The sequence below is a fragment of the Electrona antarctica genome (assembly GCF_951216825.1).
Source record: "Electrona antarctica genome assembly, chromosome: 2".
Lineage (NCBI taxonomy): Eukaryota > Metazoa > Chordata > Actinopteri > Myctophiformes > Myctophidae > Electrona > Electrona antarctica.
In genome coordinates, this window is record NC_136807.1 from 22,891,358 (window position 1) to 22,913,119 (window position 21,762).

The 21,762-nt window shown below is 42.5% G+C and overlaps 2 protein-coding genes across 3 annotated transcripts in view; both read left to right on the forward strand.

The window, feature by feature from the left end:
* Positions 1 to 1,070: 1,070 nt before the first annotated feature.
* Positions 1,071 to 14,799, forward strand: klhl12 (kelch-like family member 12). 2 transcript variants are annotated; one of them, XM_079494952.1, is made up of 13 exons: positions 1,071 to 1,322; positions 3,901 to 3,967; positions 4,240 to 4,463; positions 5,639 to 5,792; positions 6,292 to 6,509; positions 9,035 to 9,184; positions 9,537 to 9,651; positions 10,349 to 10,455; positions 10,560 to 10,755; positions 11,558 to 11,716; positions 12,307 to 12,405; positions 12,838 to 13,024; positions 14,107 to 14,799. In XM_079494952.1, exons 2-13 carry the CDS (start codon positions 3,961 to 3,963, stop codon positions 14,231 to 14,233), a joined length of 1,743 nt encoding a protein of 580 aa, XP_079351078.1. In that variant the 5' UTR covers positions 1,071 to 1,322; positions 3,901 to 3,960; the 3' UTR covers positions 14,234 to 14,799. The 2 variants fall into 2 exon arrangements, with proteins under 2 accessions (XP_079351078.1, XP_079351079.1); XM_079494953.1 differs by lacking the exon at positions 3,901 to 3,967.
* Positions 14,800 to 18,958: 4,159 nt separating this feature from the next.
* tuba5 (tubulin alpha 5) overlaps positions 18,959 to 21,762 on the forward strand; it is a 10,884-nt gene continuing 8,080 nt past the window's right edge. The window contains exon 1 of the mRNA XM_079520691.1: positions 18,959 to 19,078. Coding sequence (XP_079376817.1) covers positions 19,076 to 19,078 — 3 coding nt within the window. The 5' untranslated portion in view covers positions 18,959 to 19,075. The remainder of the gene's footprint in view (positions 19,079 to 21,762) is intronic.

Below are 21,762 nucleotides of genomic sequence, written 5' to 3' on the forward strand. Positions count from 1 at the left end.
TATCAATCAATCACAATCAAGGACCCACACTCCAAAAACGTCTCGGTTTCCGAGGCTAGTAGCTCAGCTGTTTTTAATAGTCGAAGTAATAGGATGTACTAGGACTAATGGTTTAATGTATGCTTTATTAGCGATGATATAAATCTGAATCTCCAAAGTATCTTCATAATTAAAGCTGTGCTGTCAAATAATAATGGAGTATTAAAATGTACAATGTGGAGTAGAATTAAAATAACTGAAACACACAATTTGAAAATATTAGATCTTAAGCTCGCAAATTGTTGCGATTTGATGCACTGTGACTGTGTAGATATCCGCTATTTTTATATATAGCTGAAACAAGCCCGAATCAAATCAAACCTTATTTATCTAGCAATTATGCAAAAAAGCTAAATACACTTTAGAAACAGCCCCCACCCAAGAAAATTCAACTTGCAACTACCTATATTTACAAGTGACTTTACAGAAAAGCAAGCCCAAAAGTCACTTGTTATAATATAAGCGAATGGCAACATGAACACTTGTTAAGTTGTTTCCAATGTAGCCCGCAACACATTAAAATAAATAGTCCAATAATTTGCATAGCAGCCATATAGGCCTAGGCCTATACATTAGGCACGTCACATACACGTTCCATAACAGTATTTACACACTACACACTTTTTATAAGATCGTGCCCACATTTCCCACTCAATGCAACGGCAGTAAAGTGCAGGAGGCTCCCTAGCTAGGAAACAAATGGACCCTTGTGACTTTGAGAATGTACAAATGTCTTTTTGTCTTATTTTTTAAATGAAATGAAAATGATCGAGAAGAATCACTCATCACTGCTATAGCCTAGTTGTAAAAACGAATCTCTTATTATGGTGCCTGGATATACTTTCAAATGGTAGAAAACTAGAAATACGTTTGTACCAGTAAAAGTGAGTACCTTTTCTACCGCTGGTAGTAGCTCTGATCCATAGCTCTAATGCGAACGAGCTATGGATCAGAGATACACTGGTAGAAGGGTTTTTCAAAAAGTTGAGAAGCTCTGCGGGGACTCGGGGGAGGCGACGTGCCGTGGTGGCGTGTGGACGTAACAGTTACAGTGTACGTAATATACGTAACGTAACGTAACGTTACGTACCTTGACGTAGCGGACTGTTTATGTGGAGTGGACCAGCAGCAACAGCGACACATTTTCTGATCTAAACTGTTTTTTAGGCCCTTTTAAAACAGAAAGGAAGAAGTCAAAACAAGCTAATAGTTTGAGTAATCATGGAGTCCAACCTGTAGGAGTGTGGAAGGAAGCAGAGAGGAGACTGGTGCTGAAGACAGAGGTAAACATTGTGAACATTATGTACATGTCCCCGTGTGTGTGTGTGTACACCTTCTGAAGAGTTATGTTTTAGACATAGGCCTATATGCATGGTCTAGCCCTAGAATGTCTCTGTACGTTTCTGAATACATTTGTATTCCACATACCAGAGCCATAGAACAGTGCCCTATGCCACCAAAATGTGGAACGCCCTACCAACAGTCATTAAGACATGCGAATCCCTTGACTCCTTCAAAACCGCTCTCAAAGGGCACCTACGGACGGCTGCAATTCGAAACTGCCCCCCGTAAAATCTGAATCCCCCCCACCCCCTTTTCCCCTCACTGTATATGTTTCTTTATGATGAATTCCTGTTCTGTTCTTTGACTATATAGAAGTGTCTATTTGTACGTCTCAAAATGTTTTTGATGAATTGAACAAGGTGGACCCTCTTGTAAACAAGTGTAATGCTTTATTGGGTCGTCCACTCACAGTTAACAGTCTTTGTATTGAGTTTGTACTTGAAATGTACTGTAATTATGCAAACTGTTAATAAATATTTCAATCAATAAAAAAAAATCCCTAGACTTGCGGTTGCAGCGGCAGAACGGCGGCATAAATGTGACAAATGCTCAGTTTGTACTCGCCCATTAAATAATTCCAAAGACGTGGAGTGAGATATTGTCCTCTAGTTTCACATCCATTAGCCCTAGAACGGCTCTTGTTGTTTCATACAGTATATACAGTATTTCACATACAAGAGCCATAGAACGGTCTGCTTAACTTCTGGTCGGGTTCCAAATTGGCGGCCTATGTGATAAATGCTCCATTTGTACTCGCCCATTAAATAATTCCAAAGAGGTGGAGTGAAATATGGTCCTCTAGTTTTATATCCATGTGAAAATTCTGGCACAAAACGTGTATTTAGTCAATTATCTCCACTTTTTCCCGGGATGCACACGGACGTCTTTCTCTCCGGGCAAAGGGGCCCGGAATGATCGCTGGACTGATTTTACGAATACGTCCTGTTTACCGCAGACGTCATCACCAATTGACCAGGGAAACACAAAAGTTTGGGTCACACAATTGGCAGGTGCCTTGCGATAGGTGCTGGGTAATTAATTAATCGCACCACCTGCCAATTGTGTGACCCAAACTTTTGTGTTTCCCTGGTCAATTGGTGATGACATCTGCGGTAAACAGGACGTATTCGTAAAATCAGTTCATCGATCATTCCGGCCGCCCCTCGCCCGGTATATATAAAACTAGAGGACCATATTTCACTCCACGTCTTTGGAATTATTTAATGGGTGAGTACAAACGGAGCATTTATCACATTTAGGCCGCCAATTTGGAACCTGACCAGAAGTTAAGCAGACCGTTCTATGCCTCTGATACATGAAAATGTACGAAGTTAATTAAATGATCACAGGCGTTCTAGGTCTACAGTCTACACATCCATGTGAAAGTTCTGGCACAAAAGTGTATTTAGTCAAAATCTCCACTTTTTCACAAGCTGCACCCGGACGGCTTTCTCTCTGGGCGAGGGGCCCAAATGACAGCTGGACTGAATTAATCAAAACTTCCTCTGATCATCATAAACGTCATCACCAATTGACCAGGGAAGCACAAATATTTGACTAAATACACGTTTTGTGCCAGAACTTTCACATGGATGTGAAACTAGAGGACAATATCTCACTCCACGTCTTTGGAATTATTTAATGGGTGAGTACAAACGTAGCTCCGTTTGTAACCTCTATATCTACGCTGCTGCACTTAGCTCCGAGATGAGGTTCTGTGAAAAGCTATCTCTGCGCTGGTAGAATTGGAGTCTAGCTGGGTAGAGCCCGTCGACAAGTAGTGGATTAAAACCCCTTCGCAGTATTTATTTAAAAAAGTAAAGGTATCGATAGGTAGATACAGTTGAAGAACTTAACATAGGCCCCTAACATTTTAACTGAGGCATCAAACAACCGCTTACAAAGTGGTTTTTTGTCAGCCAGTACGATTTGTTTCCTCGGTTTTCCCAATGCAATCTTACGGAAGCAGTACTGTGCATGCCAACGGGGGTTGACTGGACTACATTTTTATTTAAGCCTGATTTAAGCGGTTGTTTGATGCCTCAGTTAAAAAGGGGCCTATGTTAAGTTTTTTCAACTGTATCTACTATCTACCTATCGATACCTTTACTTTTTGAAATAAATACTGCGAAAGGGTTTTAATCCACTACTTGTCGACGGGCTCTACTCCAATTCTACCAGCGCAGGGTTAGCTTTTCTCTGAACCTCATCTCGGAGCTAAGCGCAGCAGCGTAGATATAGAGGTTACAAACGGAGCTAGTAGCTTTTCATCGCTCACCCGTAGGGTCCCTAGCTAGCTGCGACAGAGCAGATCAGAGGCAGGAACGTAGGGACGCGCAGCTAGCCAGTCTCGGTGCGGGAGGCGGTACAATGGGAAGTCAATAAGGAAGTCAAGGAAGGAAGAGAGAATTTCAGAGCAGCCAAAACTGGAAAAAAAAGTACTTAACTTAACTTAAAAATACTTAACGGCATCTGCGCCAAATGAAATTTCTCCCACGTTTCCGTTGTCTCCTATAGCCGCTTTATGCATCTTTGAAACATCTCACCACCACTTAAGCGGAGCGCAGCACGGCCTGAATGGAGGGTATGTACAGCTGTCTACCATAGAGAGTGGAATAAATGCAAAGGGACCCTACAGGTGAGCGATGAAAAGAGCTCAACCGAGGGGGTCCCGAGAGGGGCTAGTACAACCGGAGCATTTATCACATTTATCCCGCCGGTCTGCCCCTGCGGCACCTTTATTTTTTATTTTAGTTTCAGTCACAATATTTTTCCCATTTTACCGTAGTTTTAGTCTTAGTTTTAGTTAACTCTTATAATCCTGGTTTCATGTTTGTTTCGTTACCTCGGGACCAGATTCCAGTGTTGAGACTGTGCCAGTGGCCTCATTGGTCGCCATGGCTCCCAAAGACATCATGACCAATTCTCACGCCAAGTCCATCCTGAACGCCATGAACGCGCTGCGTAAGAGCAACACGCTGTGTGACATCACACTGCGGGTGGAGACCGCCGACTTCCCTGCCCACCGCATCGTCCTCGCCGCCTGCAGTGACTACTTCTGTGCCATGTTCACTAGTGAGGTAAGGTCTGTTCATTTGTGAGGTAAGGTCTGCAGTGACTACTACTGTTGTCCACTAGTGAGGTAAGGTCTGTAGTAGCCTCGGAAACCCAGATGTTTTTATTTCCAGGAAGAAGAAAAAAGAGAGAGTCCACTTCAATTCGGCATAGAGTAGCGCAAACGTCGATCACTCATCTGCACCTTTGTTAAATTGACGCACACCAGTACACACACACACTCCTCTGTCGCTCTAATTAATTAGTCTCATGTCGTGCAACTGCGTCTAGATTCTCAAAGCATAGGTGGACCCCAGGCTAGGTCTGTAGTGACTACTACTGTTGTTCACTAGTGAGGTAAGGTCTGTAGTGACTACTACTGTTGTTCACTAGTGAGGTAAGGTCTGTAGTGACTACTACTGTTGTTTACTAGTGAGGTAAGGTCTGTAGTGACTACTACTGTTGTTCACTAGTGAGGTAAGGTCTGCAGTGACTACTACTGTGCCATGTTCACTAGTAGTGAGTGACCCATTCCAATGCTGAGGGACCCATTTTTCGATATCACCATTTTGGAGAGCCCTAGATCCCTTTATGTTTTGACCAGTATTACTGAGACCATTAATTCATTCATTCATTCATTCTCTTTGTCTGTGTCAATAACGAATTAGACTATATAATCGACTAAATCAATTAGTCTGATTAACCACTTAAGCCTCATTTCATACATCGTTGTACAACGGTGTTGCGCAAAAATAGCAAGAATAGCCGAGCTGCGCGATCGTGGATCCGTCGCAAGAGACACGTTGTGAGCTTGTAGAGCTGTTTTCACTACTTGTGAAAATCGTATTATTTGATCCGTTAATATTGGTGACTTTTTATGATCGATTAACTTAACCGTTAACTGTTGTATCCCTACAATGAGCATCCCCTAAGACAAAGTCTTTAAGCCCGTGACCCAAAAAAAAAAGAAATTAGATGTTTGCTCCGGACCCAAACTAGTGAAAATAGCAGATGTACAAGCTGCGTTGTGAGCTTGTAGATTGTCTATTTTAACTACTTCTTAAACATTTGTTTTCTAATTAATGGAATTTGTTTATAGATTTGTCATTGATTTCTTCATGAAATTACTGAAAAAAACCATTGAATTTGTTTTTAATTCATGAAAAATGTTGCGTGCGTGCGCGTCCTTCCTTCCTTCCAGCTCTCAGAGAAGGGTAAGTCGTTCGTGGACATCCAGGGTCTGACCGCCTCCACCATGGAGATCCTGCTGGACTTCGTCTACACCGAGACCGTTTTGGTGACCGTGGAGAACGTCCAGGAGCTGCTGCCTGCAGCCTGCCTGCTGCAGCTCAAAGGTACCAGCAGTGTTGATTTTGGCTGCACATTTTGATTTAGTTCTTTTGAGTAAAATTTGGCAAAGGATTGCGCTCTGCTCTATTGCGTCTCTGCTGCCATATACTGTATGACGCAGGTGCTGCTACTTGTGCTCATCGAGTGCTGAATGACACTGAATAACCTTTACTGCACCTAAAATATTTGTCCCTGTATGCTTTCCCCGTGTGTGGACATAAATACATTGTTAGTCATAGTCTTTTGAATAAAATTTCATTTTAGTTTTAGTGATATTTTGTGCCTTGAAACTTGATTCATTGGAGCATTTGAAGTGGTCAGATGGAAGTTAGGTTTACTTATGACTATCTTTATGTATGTGTTGTTCTTGCTTGCTGTAAGTCGCTTTGAAAACAGTATGCAGAACAACATACTAGAACTTCATAATTTTATTTTCTAAAATATATATTTTTTTACATATACAAAATATATTGTGTTAATATACGTGCGTGTGCTGTTGGTCAGGTGTGAAGCGTGCGTGCTGTGACTTCCTGGATGGCCAGCTGGACCCCACCAACTGCCTGGGCATCCGAGACTTTGCCGACACGCACAACTGCCTGGACCTGATGCAAGCGGCCGAGCTCTTCTCCCAGAAGCACTTCCCTGAGGTGGTCCAGCACGAGGAGTTCATGCTGCTCGGCCAGAGCGAGGTGGAGAAACTCATCAAGTGTGACGAGATACAGGTGGGCACTGTTCCATTTCATCGACTGAAACTATGGCGGAAAATGTTTGCTGACTATCTTTTTTACACTGACGAACACTAACTAAAAACAAAATATTGTATCTCACAGGGAGTGCAAGCTTCCGTGTGTGTCACAGAATATTTTGTGTGCGTCACAGAGTGTACGCTCGGTAGCCAATCAGAGGCAATGTAAACATCCCGTGCTGTCCCGGAAAAGACGTGCTGTGATCAAATCAAATCAAATCAAATCAACCTTTTATTTATATAGCACATTTCACACAACCGAAATTGACCAAGTACTTCACAGGAGAAAATAAAGGCACGTTACATCAAGCAAATCAAGAAAAAAACAAGGAACATAGCATGTATACAAACACGAGGAGGCATAGACAACAAGAATGGCCAATTAGGGATTTAAAAGTAAATAAAATTACCTTAAAATCTATTCTTTGTTTGATCGGGAGCCAACGGTTAGGACTGGTGTGATGTGGTCACATTTTGGTCCCGGTGAGAAGGCGGGCAGCAGCATTTTGGACTAATTGCAAACGTCTGAGTGCGGATTGGTCCATACCATAATATAGGGCATTACAATATTCCAGCCTTGAGGAGATAAAAGAGTGGATCACAGTTTCAAATTGTTTGGGGGGGATACGGTTTGACCTTGGCGAGTAGGCAAAGATGATAAAAGCTTGTTTTGAAAACACAGCTAATCTGTTTGTCAAATTTGAAATTACTGTGGAATATGACACCAAGGTTTTTTGCGCTGGTGTATATATTGTAAGTGAGGGGGCCCAGAGTGTTGACAGGAAGGGTGGGGTTTTGTCCACTCCAAAGATGATGATTTCAGTGATAAGCCAGTAGTCACTTGAGTGGCAGCATGCCTTGGCATCTAGGGTTTTATATCTATGATTTGACACATAGACCTGGGGCCGGAATGCGAACCAATGACCTTCTGTTTCCCTGGCGACCTCCACCCCCTCCCCCACTGTTGGGGCCCATGTCAATGCAAGGATACCTGACATGGCATAATATCTATACCTGAGTGAATTACAATGTTTAGCTTTGGCTGCCTCTTTGTGCTGTTGCAATAACTAGAGTTGGAGAATGCAAAAACACGCACCAACCTGCTGTAGCTAGTGTTGCCAGATGCTGCGATGGAAACGAGCATCCAGGTCTATGAAAACGAGACCAAAAGAAGTGACTGGGTCTACTCTAGGCCATATGAGCGCTAGTGGCTACTGGAAAATAGCCCATTTAAAAGGTCACAATGGGATGCAATGCGATGTGCTGTGAGCTTGTAGCTTGTAGAAAAAGTCTTGGGAGGGGGAAAAATGTGCAACCAGCAACTACGAGTATTTACAAATTACAAGTGACTTCATGGAAGTCTTATAATAAACAGACATGGCAATACAGGCTGTAACCTCAGTGTGGGGTGGGAGATGTGGGGGGTGCAGGTGAGAGGGGCCCCCCCAATGATGCCTTATGTGTGGATATGTCTGAGTGTGAAATTGCAGAGAAGCAAACACTGAATTAAGTAAGTCTTTTTTTTTATTCCTTTTTTTCCCTGGCCCTGGAAATTCCTGTCTGTAAAACCGCACGCCTCGACTTTGTGAAACCACGGTTATTATCACCACCGTGATTTATAGATCAACCAATTCCCTCAAAAGGATTCTCTCTTCCTGCCATTTGTGCACTTAAGAGAATTAAAACGAGACGGTACACGTTATTGAGGGGCAGACACACCATTTCACACCCTCTCTAATACTAAGGATTTGTTGCACTGACGGTGATTTATAGCTCCTCTTGTTTTTAGTTGGTTGGAGTCCAACTTCCTGAAGTTCCTGGTGTAACACGATTTACACAAGCAAGTGTTTCTACACCCACGTAGTTCTCAGACATTTTCGTGCCAAGGACCCCCAAATTGTTATGTATTTGGCCACGGAGCCCCCCCCCCCCCCCCCCCCCACACACACACACACACACACACACTCACACACCTTAAAATGTTTTGTACCCTCCAGAAGAGGAGATGTGTGTTAAAACATAATTATTCAACACCTTTCACATACAAGCTCTCAGTATATCTGCTATTCTTCGAAAGCCAAGGTAACAAACTTTGCTGGGGACCCCCTGGAACCCCTCCAAGGACCGTGAAAAGTACATGGGACCTGTACTAGGACTAGGGACTAGAAGTCAGTCCTATATCAGATTTAATAACGGTGTAGACAGTCAGTCCTAAAGATCAGATTTAAGAAACAAATGGGATTTGCCTGCAAACTGAACAAAGCATTTAGAACCATTGTTGCCTGGTTTTAGAGCAGTTCGGAGAAGAGCCTGAGGATATCTGTATTTAAACTACAGAAGAGGATGAATAAGCCATAGACATGTTAGACTTACTTGGACATTTTTAGCTTGTTAGAGCTGCTCCTTTTGCTGTTTTTGAATTTTATCTGAAAAGTAACAGTTTTGGACCTTTCCACCCGACAGAGACAATATTAACCTCATCATGATCATGATTTTTTTCAGGTGGATTCAGAAGAGCCCGTGTTTGAGGCCGTACTGAACTGGGTCAAACACAACCGGAAGGAGAGGGAACTGTGTCTATCCGACATGCTGGCGTTTGTCCGGATGCCTTTACTAACCCCCCGCTACATCACAGACATCATCGACTCCGAGGTTAGTGGGTACATTAGTGTTCATTTTGACAGCAAGTTTTGATGTAGTTTTAGTCATAGTCTTTTGAATAAGATTCCATTTAGTTATATTTTAGTCATTGTTTTAGTATTAGTGTAGCTTTAGTCGACTAAATCTACAGTTGATTTTGTCGATTAAAATGTGTTTTGTCGTGCCTTGATGGCGTCGTAATCCTGTGTCTAGGTGAGACATGACCTTGACACGATCTAAATGTCTCAATAGAAGAGCAGGGAGACAAAATGCAACGTAATGTATGTGGTTCTTATGAAGCAGCGGCTTTGTATGTCTTGTTTGGTTCTTTTTGAGGTATTTTCAATTGTCAATCTTATTCCAGCCACTAATACGCTGCAGTCTTCCATGTCGAGACCTCGTCGACGAAGCCAAGAAGTTCCACCTGCGTCCCGAGCTGAGGAGTGAGATGCAGGGTCCTCGCACGCAGGCCAGACTAGGTACTGTTATGTGCTTTATATCGGTAGTTCTCAATCTGTAGGTCCCGACCCCCAGAGGGGTCCCCAGATGACAGTGAAAGTGCCAGTTTGAGGTCTGTTGAGATCTTTTTAATACCTAAAGAAAGAAGTCATGAAACCCAAAAAAGAACATAATACTGCGTCAAAAGTAATTCACAAACTAATATAACTATATAACTGGTCAAACACAAATTGTCAAATAATGTAAGAGAGTCAAAATCTACAAGCTCACAACGCCTCACAATCTTCTATTTACGCAGTATTTATATGTGTAACGGGTCAAACAAAATGTAATGCCTCAACTCAGAGTGGGGGGTCCCCAGTTCAAATATGATTATTTTGGGGGATTGCGCTCAAGGTTGAGAATCACTGCTTTGTATGAGGAGTGATAAACGGTCCAGACTAGGTACTGTTACTGTCCTTTATATATAGCGTGTTCTCTCCTCCGCATCATCAGCGCCAATATCCTAGGTGGAGTTAGCGAAAGGGCCTTTCTGTGTGGAGTTTGCATGTTCTCCCTGTGTCCCCTTGGGTAGGTATTGTGATTGGTTTAGATACGCAGAGGGAGACCTACTGATGTTTTTAAACACTCGATTAATGTGTTAAAAGCAATAAGCACTATTATGTATTATATCTGTGTTATTGATGTAAGAACTTATTTATTATCCCTATTTTCCAGGTGCCAAAGAAGTTCTGTTGGTAATCGGAGGGTTTGGCAGCCAACAGTCCCCCATAGACATAGTTGAGAAATACGATCCTAAAACCCAAGAATGGAGTTTCCTACCTGTAAGTATCAAATATACACTGTATCGTTGGTGTCAGGCAGAAACCTTGTATGTCCATAATTCCTTAAGTGTTGACTAACCGCCCCGCCCTGGTGCTTTCTGCAGAACATCGCACGGAAGAGGCGCTACGTGGCCACCGTGTCGCTCCACGACCGTGTGTACGTGATCGGAGGCTACGACGGCCGCTCACGCCTCAGCTCCGTGGAGTGTCTGGACTACACGGCAGACGAGGACGGCGTCTGGTACACCGTGGCCACCATGAACGTTCGCCGTGGCCTCGCTGGAGCCACCACGCTCGGAGGTGAGAGGAGATTTTCATTGATTGACTGGTTGATTGCTTGAGAAATGTAAACGGCAAGTGACATTAGACCAGATTCTACAAAATGTCTTCTAAATCCTATAACAGTTTTCTGAAAAACCTATGTTTCTATGTCAGTGATAATCAAACCTTTTCATGTCAAGGACCCTCAAAATGATATGTATTTGGTTGTCGACCTGTATATTTTGTTCCAAATTTGAGTTAGAAAATGCACTCTGTGTCACTCTGAGCTTGTATATCTGCTATTTTTCAATAGCTAAAGTATAAAATAATGGTTAATGGATTCGGAAAAAAAGCGTATATTCAGTGATTTCACTTAATTCAAATATCACTTATTCTTTCTTCGTTTTTGGATAACCCTCCCTACTATAAAGTGTGCTGACCATATAAGGAGTTCCTCCACGTGCTGTTGGTTTGTTGTACGTCCCCCACTGTAGAGCGTGTGCATGTGCACATCTTGTTACCTGGGCGGACCGGGGTTTTTTCCAAATCACTGAATGCTCCTTTAAGATCGTCTTATTTATGTAAGCTGATATCCACCGCCTAGCAGCGTTCCTGTCGCTAGGCAACGCTTGGCTTGGTCTTGGTGCCCTGACCAAGGTGGCTGTGGCGGGAACACTGCTAGACGGTGGATTATCAGCTTACAAAAATAAGACGTTCCATCTTGACATGTGACATGATGTCAAGATGGAGTATGAAATCAAGGGTATGCTTCTTCTTTTTTTTCTTTTTTTTTACAAATTCTACAAAAGCCCAGCTCTGTTTTGGTTTTGGTTCTCCGCAGACATGATCTACGTGGCAGGAGGCTTCGACGGCAGCCGCCGGCACACCAGCATGGAGCGCTACGACCCCAACATCGACCAGTGGAGCATGCTGGGAGACATGCAGACCGCCAGGGAGGGGGCGGGGCTGGTGGTCGCCATCGGACTCATATACTGTTTAGGTATGTCTCTCTGTCTGTGTTTTGGTACGATTGATGCATGACTTACTGCATGACAACCACGAACCTCTGCCCCAAATCTTCCAGAATGGCCTGTTATAGCGCCTCCATGAGGCAGATTTTCACATTTTTACGTATAACTGCACTGATATGTGTGAAACTTTGCATGAAAAAGGAAAAACCTTTCACCTGCATTTTTCATATCTGCCTTTTTTGCACCACCAGGAGGGTGACTTTTGTAAAAAGAAATGCATAAATAAAAGATTATTTTTATAAATCCAACCCTTTTCACATTGGCCTGTTATAGCGGTGGATTTTTGCAAACACACATTTTTTAATTTGTGCGTCATTGCCATCAAAGGTGTCAGAAGAAATGGCACCATTTTCACATTGGCCTATTATAGCGCCACCAGGAGGCCACAACCTGACCGGGCCTGGTGGAGACCTGTGCTCCGAGGAGCACTTTTTCTAGTTACATCTTGAAAATTTGGGCAAATCTCTGAAAAAAATATATATATTTGGGGGTCCTTGACATGAAAAGGTTTGTGCTGTTTTCCAGAAAATTGTTTCATTTAATTCTTCTTGAACCACAGGTGGCTACGATGGATTAAACATCCTCAACTCTGTGGAACGGTATGACCCACACACAGGACACTGGACCAGTGTCACTCCAATGGCCACCAAGAGATCAGGTAGGTTTATTATTGTTTATTATTCACACATTTTCCATTGTGCTGTGCAACAATGATCTATAAGCTTGTAGATCTGCTATGTTCAAAATATTTGAAACAGAACATTCTGCATAATGAGTACTTTTACTTTTCATACTTTTAAGTACATTTTGATGTCAATAGAGTACTAGAGTACTTCTACATTGCAGTATTGGATATAGGTACTTTTACTTAATAAAAGAAAATGTGCTTAAAACTTAAAATGCCACTTTTGTTAACAATTTGGACCCCCATCGATTTGTGTGGAGTGAAATAAGAGCGTACCAAATGCTCTCTTTACAGGTCTGTTTCATAGTAGTACCCTAGTTTATCACGATAAACAATGCGATTATTGTCCCATCCCTACAAGCTATTGTGTGCAATTTGATCCGATTGGCTGTCGATCTGTTCCAGGGGCGGGCGTGGCATTACTCAACGACCACATCTACGTGGTGGGGGGCTTCGACGGGACGTCCCACCTGGACTCTGTGGAGGTGTACAACATCAGAACGGACTACTGGACCACCGTGGCCTGTATGACCACCCCTCGCTGTTACGTAGGAGCCACCGTGCTGCGTGGCCGCCTCTATGCCATCGCTGGGTAAGACTAGAGATGTGCCCGTACCATTTTCTCCTTCGCCATACCGATTCCGATACCCGATAACTTGCGTACCGGTCGATCCCGAGTACCGATCCGATACCAGCATGTAAATTAAAAAATAATCTAGGACAGTGGTTCTCCAAGTGAGGTCCAGGCTCCAGGGACCCTCTGGGTTCCTTGAGGGGGTTCAGAATAGACCGTTAACTATGCAGGGGTTGACAATATAAATGGCCCGGTGGTCCGGATTTACTTGTTAAATCTAAAAAGTATTTACCCTAATAGTTTTTCACCTGGAGAAAGATCATAGATGCAATGTTAAGAACAGAGCCCTACAAATATTTCTACCTCCTAATAATGGCAGCAAGCAGAAAGTACATAATTAAACTAAATCTAGATATTTCCGCATTCTGATATCCAATCTGAATGGGGTACTTTTATTTAGAATCATAAAATAATTTTAATAATAATTAATAAATGAACATTTGCTTTATAGAAAATATAACCATAATTGTTTACTCGTAATATGGAATCGGTAGCAGAAGTGAGGTTTTTACTTGTTTATTTTATGGGAAAAGTAGGGATTTCTATTCTAGGGAAAAATGTGTCAATACCCACATTTTTTACGTTTATAATTTGAAACATAGTGCTAGTGTGTGTATTTTGCTTTAATCCAGTTAAGTGATTCTCAACCTCTGGGTCAGGACCACCAGGAGGCTCCCCAAATGATTTTGAGGGGTTCCCCAGATGACAGTAAAGTGAGAATTTAGACATTTTTAATACATTTGTAATTACTGCATCAAATGTAATCAACAAACTATACTATACAAACTGGTCAAATATTGTGAGGCATGTGAGCTTGTAGATCTGCTATTTTCACAATTTCTATCTATGGGAACTGGGTCAGACTAAATGGAATGCCTCATCTCCTACAATTCCAAGTGTTTTTCAGGAGAGTGGATTGATTTGGAGGGGTCCCCAGTTCAATTTATTTTGGGGGGTCGCGTCCTGATAAGGTTGAGAACCACTGCTTAATCCATGAGAGTAGCACAATCCTCGTTGATCTGGGTTTCTCTGGTCTGCAGGTACGACGGCAACTCTCTGCTAAGCAGCATCGAGTGCTACGACCCCGTGATCGACAGCTGGGAGGTGGTCACCTCCATGGCCACACAGCGCTGCGACGCAGGCGTGTGCGTCCTGCGAGAAAAGTGATCTTCGTGCCAACGACAAATAACGACCTTTTATTTTAAAAGAAGTTCCGTTGCAAGTAGTTGGTTCAAGGCAGCTAGACGTGGTTTAACGTACCACTAAAAAAAACAGAGCCACAGAATGGACGACGTCGTTGCTCGGTGATCAGTATGCAAAACAAGCTGAGTGGTCTCAGCTGGACAGTGAAGCCTTTCCCAAAAAGATGAGCTAAAAGGAACCATCAACCACTGCATGACTATGGTGGTACCTGTTAGTACTTGCTCTGTCTAAATTATACTCTGTCGCACGAACAGGGAGGGTGTAAGTGATGTTATCTTTTGTTAAAAATAAGTGTTAAGTAGCTCCATATTCGGATAGTACTCAATGTTTGTTCAGTAACAGGGGTCTCTCTCCACGTCTCTCTACAGCTCTTTAGTAAACAGAAAATACAGAAGAAAATATTTGAGTTAAAAACGTTCACTGTGAAAGAATATATATTCAAAGATTTGTACAAATTTTCACGATAAAAAAAAAAAAAAAAAAGATGGCAGATCCACAAGCTCGTCGCACGGCACTCGGTGCCGCGCTATGAGCTTGTATATCTGCTATTTTTCAACAGCTAAAGTATAAAATAATGGTTAACACCTTGATGGCCCGGACCTATTTAATCCATTAATAAAATGTGCCCATCATTTATAGCGCCCGGACCACTTTTACCGGCGCACCGGAAGTTGTTGTGAATGTCTGTGTAGCAGCTAACAATAGCCACACCACTCTAGAGTCGATCGACAACAACGGGAGGTAAGAATAAATCTATCGCGACTAGCGACTGGACCGCGGAGCGCCGTCTAACACAGGATCTTTTTTCATAATTAGACGGGATGATTTAGATCGCGACTTATGAACGTTTTAAGATTTTCGTTTTCGTCCGCTAAACAGGCAGGGAACATTTTCGATGACGTCTCACTGTTGTGCAACACCGAGGATTGGGCAACAAGCGCTCCTAGGCTGTGGAGCGATGCGATCGGTTTTGATATCATTAATCTCCATCCCGTTTATCAATCTCCGTCTGGGGCACTTGACCTTGAACTTGACGGTGATCTCCGCCCTGGGCCCCGATGGTGTTAATGTGGTTAAACGCTAAAGTGACACAGATCCGCATCCAGGTCTTCATTGGTTAAACGAAAACGAGCAGACAAAATTTCGACACTCAAATGGACACCAAGTTCATTCAATCAGGAGAGAGAACCCCGTTCATCAGTTTACAGTACATTTTATAAAGAGCTGGGGAGACCCCAGCTGTTACTGAACAAACTCGGGTCTAGAGCAATGATTACTCATAATCGGAATATAGAGCCTTAACTATTTAACAAGAAAACTTTTTGTTTCAAACCACAAAAATATCACTCGCAGCACCTCGAAGGTGAGCGACACCATCGCACGGCAGACTGAGTTTAGCTCGACTCATTTTACCTGTGAGATTATAATTTAATTTCTGTCTTAAAAAGTGCAATATATTATATTTTTAATCGTTTGGAAATCAAACAAAAAAAGACGGAGCAACCGGACACTCCGCTTTGCTGCTACATGCCTTACGAATGAATCCCTCGAACCTCCATCCACCAGAGCAGGGGTCTTCAACGGGGGGTCCGGCACCCCTAGGGGGTCCTCAGACTTACTACAGTGAGGTGCCAGATTAGCCCAAGTGCAAGTATTGGGGGTTTAAAGTGGTTAACTGACTGAAAATATGCATTAACATAGAAGCTATCTATGAAGGAGTTTAATATGCACAACACTATTTTATACAATATGGGGGTCCCTGCTTCCTGTCTCTTGCCTCTCAGCTAGGGGGTCCATGGCCTGAAAAGCGTTGAAGACCCCTGCAACAGCGAAAACCGCATCCGTGTTGCCTCCCCATCCTGACTGTGATGATTGTTGCGTTTCTCTTCTCAACGAGTGTTGTCCTATAGTCTTTGCAGAATCCATGGGTCAGTAATTCACTACCTTTTTGTAATTCTTTCTGTGAAGTGCTTTTAGAATCCAATCACTTTAATAAAAAAAATAAAGTAAAATAAACATTTGTATTGTTAACACTAGATCATAGTGAAGTGAATTCATGTTAATGGTCTTTCATGGCAAGCACTATTACTATTATTTTACTTTACTTTTACTATTTATTTCCGGGACGGTGTATGCTAATGAACTTTTCAATCAATACACATGATTTCATGTAAATATGCCGGATTTAGCTAGACACCCGGCATATTACTTACAGACTACTGTTTCTAGTCCCACATACAAACAGGAAAAACAATATACAAACTGCCTACAAATAAAATAGAATACCATACCTAATTCAACCCTAACCAACAACGTAAATGCCTACTAGTATAATCCAATACGGCCAATTGAAAATCAAATCCTATTTTTGACACAAACAGCTGTTGTATGAACAGAATGGTGTCTGTTCTGTGATGATAGTTTTAACCTCAGAAGTGGACGAAGAGGAAGAAGACGCATTGTTGTGTCTGGATCTGTTGGATGGGTCCAATTAACATTATGGGAGGTGAATAAACATGATGGGGAATGATCTCTGGTCAATCACTTCCAAGGTTCAAGTTTGTACTTTATTATTACATCTTGTGTACACGTACATAAGAGTACGTGCTTCCTTCAGACAATGCAGCAGCATAGATAACGGCAAACACAGCAAATAAAGGGATAGAATAGAGAGAGCCAACTAAGAGTAAAATCACACCCATGTGAAGTGAGTGGTGCAACTCCGTGTGGGGGTCCCCGGGGGGTTCCCGGAACTTCCAGACCCGGTTCCGGCGAGCCGCCTCGCGTCCGAAACAGTCGAGAAATGACAGAGTTTGTGTGTGTGGGGCTGGCTGCACAACAGTGACACTTGCTGATGAAAACCAACACTATTTTCATGCTCGGACCCAGGGACACAGCCAGAGACAGACGACACAAAGCTTCGTATAGGAGTGGTTGCACCACTACGAGCACAACAGCAAGTACACGGTGTGCATCATCTACCTGGTCCCCAGGGACCAGGTAGATGGCCATGATGCCGTCTGAAAATATTTTGTGCCAGGGACCCCCATTTTTTCTTTAAATAGCAGATCTACAAGCTCACAACTTTGCTAGGGACCCCCTCTCAAGTAGCTACTCCCGCCTGGGCTCACCGGACCCCACGTCAACCCCTGGCCTAATGCAGTGGTCCTTAACCATTTCAGGCCGTGACCCCTCAGAATAATCATATTTGAACTGGGGACACCCCAGAATAATCATATTTGAACTGGGGACACCCCAGAATAATCATATTTGAACTGGGGACACGAGAAATCTGAGAAATTACATAAATTAGAATAGAGAAAATACCACTGATCTAATGCACGTCAATCTGGGGGGCTGTGAAATGGAAAAGGTTGAAAATCTATAGGGAAGGCCTACCTGCTATTGCTTGTATCAAGTACAGATTGAGAACACAATTCATGTATTCACTGGTGGACAGTAAATAAGTATAGCCTATATTTAACCATAGAACACTAAACACGGGTGATTTTCACCCGGACAATTATATTTTTGTAATTTTCATAATGTTGCTGATGTCTGAGGTGGGTGGATCTTTCAGTACCTTCATGATGCTCAGTGACATCATATATGGTTTGTTTCTCTGCCCACATCTAACCTCGCGTCACCAGGCTTTCCACCTTGGAGGAAAGCCTGGTCTGTGTTCCAAAATCGCTGTGTGGAGCGGATGGTAATTTACGTCGTTGTAGTCAGATTTGTAGTCATCAGGCAGGAAACCACAAGGTGCAATAAGAAAGTACCCATTCATAATACTGATTCCGCCTTGTGGTTTCCTGCCAGCTGACTACAAATCATTGACTACAACATGACGAAAGTTACCATCCGCTCCCGACCGGATCATAAACACGAAATGGAATGCTGCCCAGGCTAGCCCACATTTTTTCTACAGGCAGGTGTTCGGGTGAATTTCACCCGTGTCTAGTGATAGCGTGATGAGAAAGAACCCATACACCCACAATAGACTTTTTGTTTGTTTTTTTCCTTCACTAGTCTCGGTCTAAGGAGTTTTCCTTAATGTTTTTTATACAGTGAGTCAGTGATGTCCCAGGATCGGGTGGACCAAAGGAGAATATTTTACGAATATTTTTATTGTGTAAAATATACCCATTTTTACTGTTTAGTGATGGTGTAACAAAAAATATGTTTAGTGTTCTAGGCTAGGGTTAAGTAGGCCTGCCCTACAGTAGCCTACTTTTTGGATTTTTTGTTTTCTTTTTACTTTAGTGGAGTTTCCAGTATTCAATAGCCTACTTGTACTACTCCACATCTCAGAGGCGAATAATTATACTTTTTACTCCACCTTTACTTTGGGAACTTCTGTGAACTTCTTCTAAAATTCTGAATACCAGACTTTTACTTGTAACGGTGTATTACAGTATTTACACATTGTGGTGGTATTGTATTGATACTTTTACTCAAGTAAAAAAATGTGAGTAGACTACCCGAGTATTCTCCATCACTGGTAGGTAGGCTACAGAAGTACAGATTGAGAACACGATGATCTTGGCCTGGCATGCACTCACTCCACTCCACTAAGCGCGCACGCACACACACACCACACGCACACATGCGCGCGCATCACATGAACGTGCCGCGCGCGCTGTATAAATGGAGCCAGCTGTGTCACGTAATAGCTTTTATTGTGAAAGTGTTGCGTTGAGTCCGACGCGTTGCTCGTCAGAGTCAACTCTGCAACTTTAACTTGAAGCGGGTTTTATTGTTTTATTTTTGTATCCGTTCTTCATCCTCCTACACACCTGGACAGACATGGTGAGTTATTTCCTCTTGTACATTTTTCAACATTTCAAACCCTTACCCAAAGTGAGTATGAATAGGCTACATTAGGATTTAGCAAATTCGTTTATTAGGCTATAATTTAACATTCGCAGAATCGCAACACACATGTTGTTTTAATGATCTCAGTTTATTGTCATTAATCATTATAGCCTACAAGCAATTAAAAGCTCAAAGCAGCTTACCAAAGGCATTTCGTATCTTTGCAACCTAAAGGCAGCATAGGCATATATTTTTTGATATGCGATATGAATTTAAATGCAGGATTATTAATTAAAAAATGTACAATCTATTTAGGCTAAAGTAAACCATGGGCACTCTTTGTGTAGGCTAGACATTTACATGGAAGGAACAGATGGGACTGTAACTGTGATACAAAAATAGTGTAGACATTTCTGAGAGCTTTTCAACTGTGAACTTTTGTTATAGGCTAACATGCTATTATTACACTTGTCCACATGCATACTATATGTATATGTCTGAAGTGAAAGCCTGCATGTAAGCCTCTTCCACTAAATAGTTAAATATTGATCTGAAAAGGGAAAATAAGCTGTCGTGTTTATTTTTGTCAGTGACCAATCTAATCAGTGAGTACATATAATTAGCCTATGTTTATCATTATGAATGTGTCAATGTAGATGTCGGTAATCAGTCAATCAATCAATCAATATTATTATTAACCATTGTACTGTGCACTCAAATTGGGTCCTTAATCACCATATTTTATACTTTGTCTATTAAAAAAAAGCAGATCTACAAGCTCATAACTTACCTCCACATAGCTTGTGGACTATAGTTGTGATCTTCTATAGGCTTTTTGAAAAGGCATGGAAATGTGCAAATATTTGAATACATTTATATTTATATATATTAGGGATGTCCCGATACACTTTTTGAGTGGTGCAACCACTCCCTTGCGGTCCCGGAGCTATGTGTGTGCCTGGCTGGGTGGGTGCCTGGGTCTGAGCACGAAAATAGCATGGTTGTTTTTCACCACCTGTGCGCAACCTAACCTAACGGTAACTCATTTCTCAACCGTTTCGGACGTGGGATTGCTCGCCGGAATAGGCCCGGCCCCCTGGGCGCATTCGGCGTTCCTGGGGGTCTGGATGTTCCGGGGACCCCCCGGGGACTCCCCAGAGACCCCCACATGGTAACTATCTCATTTCTCTACCGTTTCGGACGTGGGGCGGCTCGCCGGAACCGGGCCGGCACCCTGGCCGTGGCCCCCTGGGGACCCCCGCACGGAGTTGCACCAATCACTTCACACGGGTGGGATTTTTCATTTCTGCTGAAGGAAATTGGGTTACTGTTGAAAGAAGAAGATTGATAGATGGATAGATTAGATATCAATATAGATATATAGTCCCATAGTCCCACGATGGATAGCATGACTATGGATAGCATAGACTATGGATTGGATACCATAGTCCCTGCACGCGCCGCGGTGCAGGGACGTGCTGGGACGCCCACCCATATTCGTCCTGCCCACCCTAGTGGGGCAGCCCTGCAAGCTTGTAGGTCAGCAACTTTCAAATGGGAACCAGTGCAGTGGTGCATCAGCTAGGTCTGGAGGTAACATGGGGGTACATGGCCAAAATGTTTGGGAACTGCTGGTATAGACTCTATACCAGCAGTTCCCAAACATGGATCTCTGAAATTCAGTAATTGATTAAGTAGCCTATACTATAGTATAGGCTACTTAATCAATTACTTTCCACCGCTCTAAATACTTATTCATGTCAGTCAGCAGCATAGAACCATCGTGTGTGTGTGTGTGTGTGTGTGTGTGTGTGTGTGTGTGTGTGTGTGTGTGTGTGTGTGTGTGTGTGTGTGTGTGTGTGTGTGTGTGTGTGTGTGTGTGTGTGTGTGTGTGTGCGTGTGCGTGTGCGCGTGTGTGCGTGTGCTAGGGCATTAAGCAACTAGTCGACTAGTTTACTAGTCGACTAGTAAATCCACTAGTCGACCTTGTTGGTACTAGTTGACTAGTTGATAAGAAAAAAAAAAGAAAAAAAGTTTATTTTTTTTATTTTTTATTTTTTCCCGATTTGGTAGGCCTCAAGATCAGGTAGATTATAGTTATAGTCACCATGTACACAGTTTTTCAATGTACAAATATTTATTTCCCCCAAAAAATAAAAAATAAATAAAGTTTATTTTTTTAATTTATTTTATTTATTTACATAATAGGTAGTTAAACAACTAGTCGACTAGTCAACTAGTAAACTAGGCAACTAGTCAACTAGTAAAAATGACTAGAAGTGAATGCCCTAGCGTGTGCGTGGGCGGGCGGGCGGGCGTGTCTGCTGGGGGATGAAGAAAAGAAAAATACTTAAATTCTTCACATGTTGAAACACGGCTGCTTAATTGAAGCACTAAGCTAAATGTAAACTACTAAACCAGTCTGTCCTGTTTTCACAAGTGTTTACAGCCTTTATACTTGTAATAATAGCTGACACACATGCGCACACACACACACACACACACACACACGCGCCACACACACACACACACACATACTTGCATACATACATACCAGTACACATTCTTAACCTACATAATTTATAAGCAAGTGACAACATGTCTCGGGTAGGATGCAAGCACACACTATAATGGGTTGTCCTGTCTTAGAGACAGAGTGGATTTGGCCGTGGACCTCC

Excerpts from the sequence above, each read along its gene's own strand:
- klhl12 (XM_079494952.1), top strand. Across the intron at positions 9,652-10,348 it reads TCGCACGCAGGCCAGACTAG|GTGCCAAAGAAGTTCTGTTG; the intron begins GTACTGTTATGT and ends CCTATTTTCCAG. Across the intron at positions 10,756-11,557 it reads TGGAGCCACCACGCTCGGAG|ACATGATCTACGTGGCAGGA; the intron begins GTGAGAGGAGAT and ends GGTTCTCCGCAG.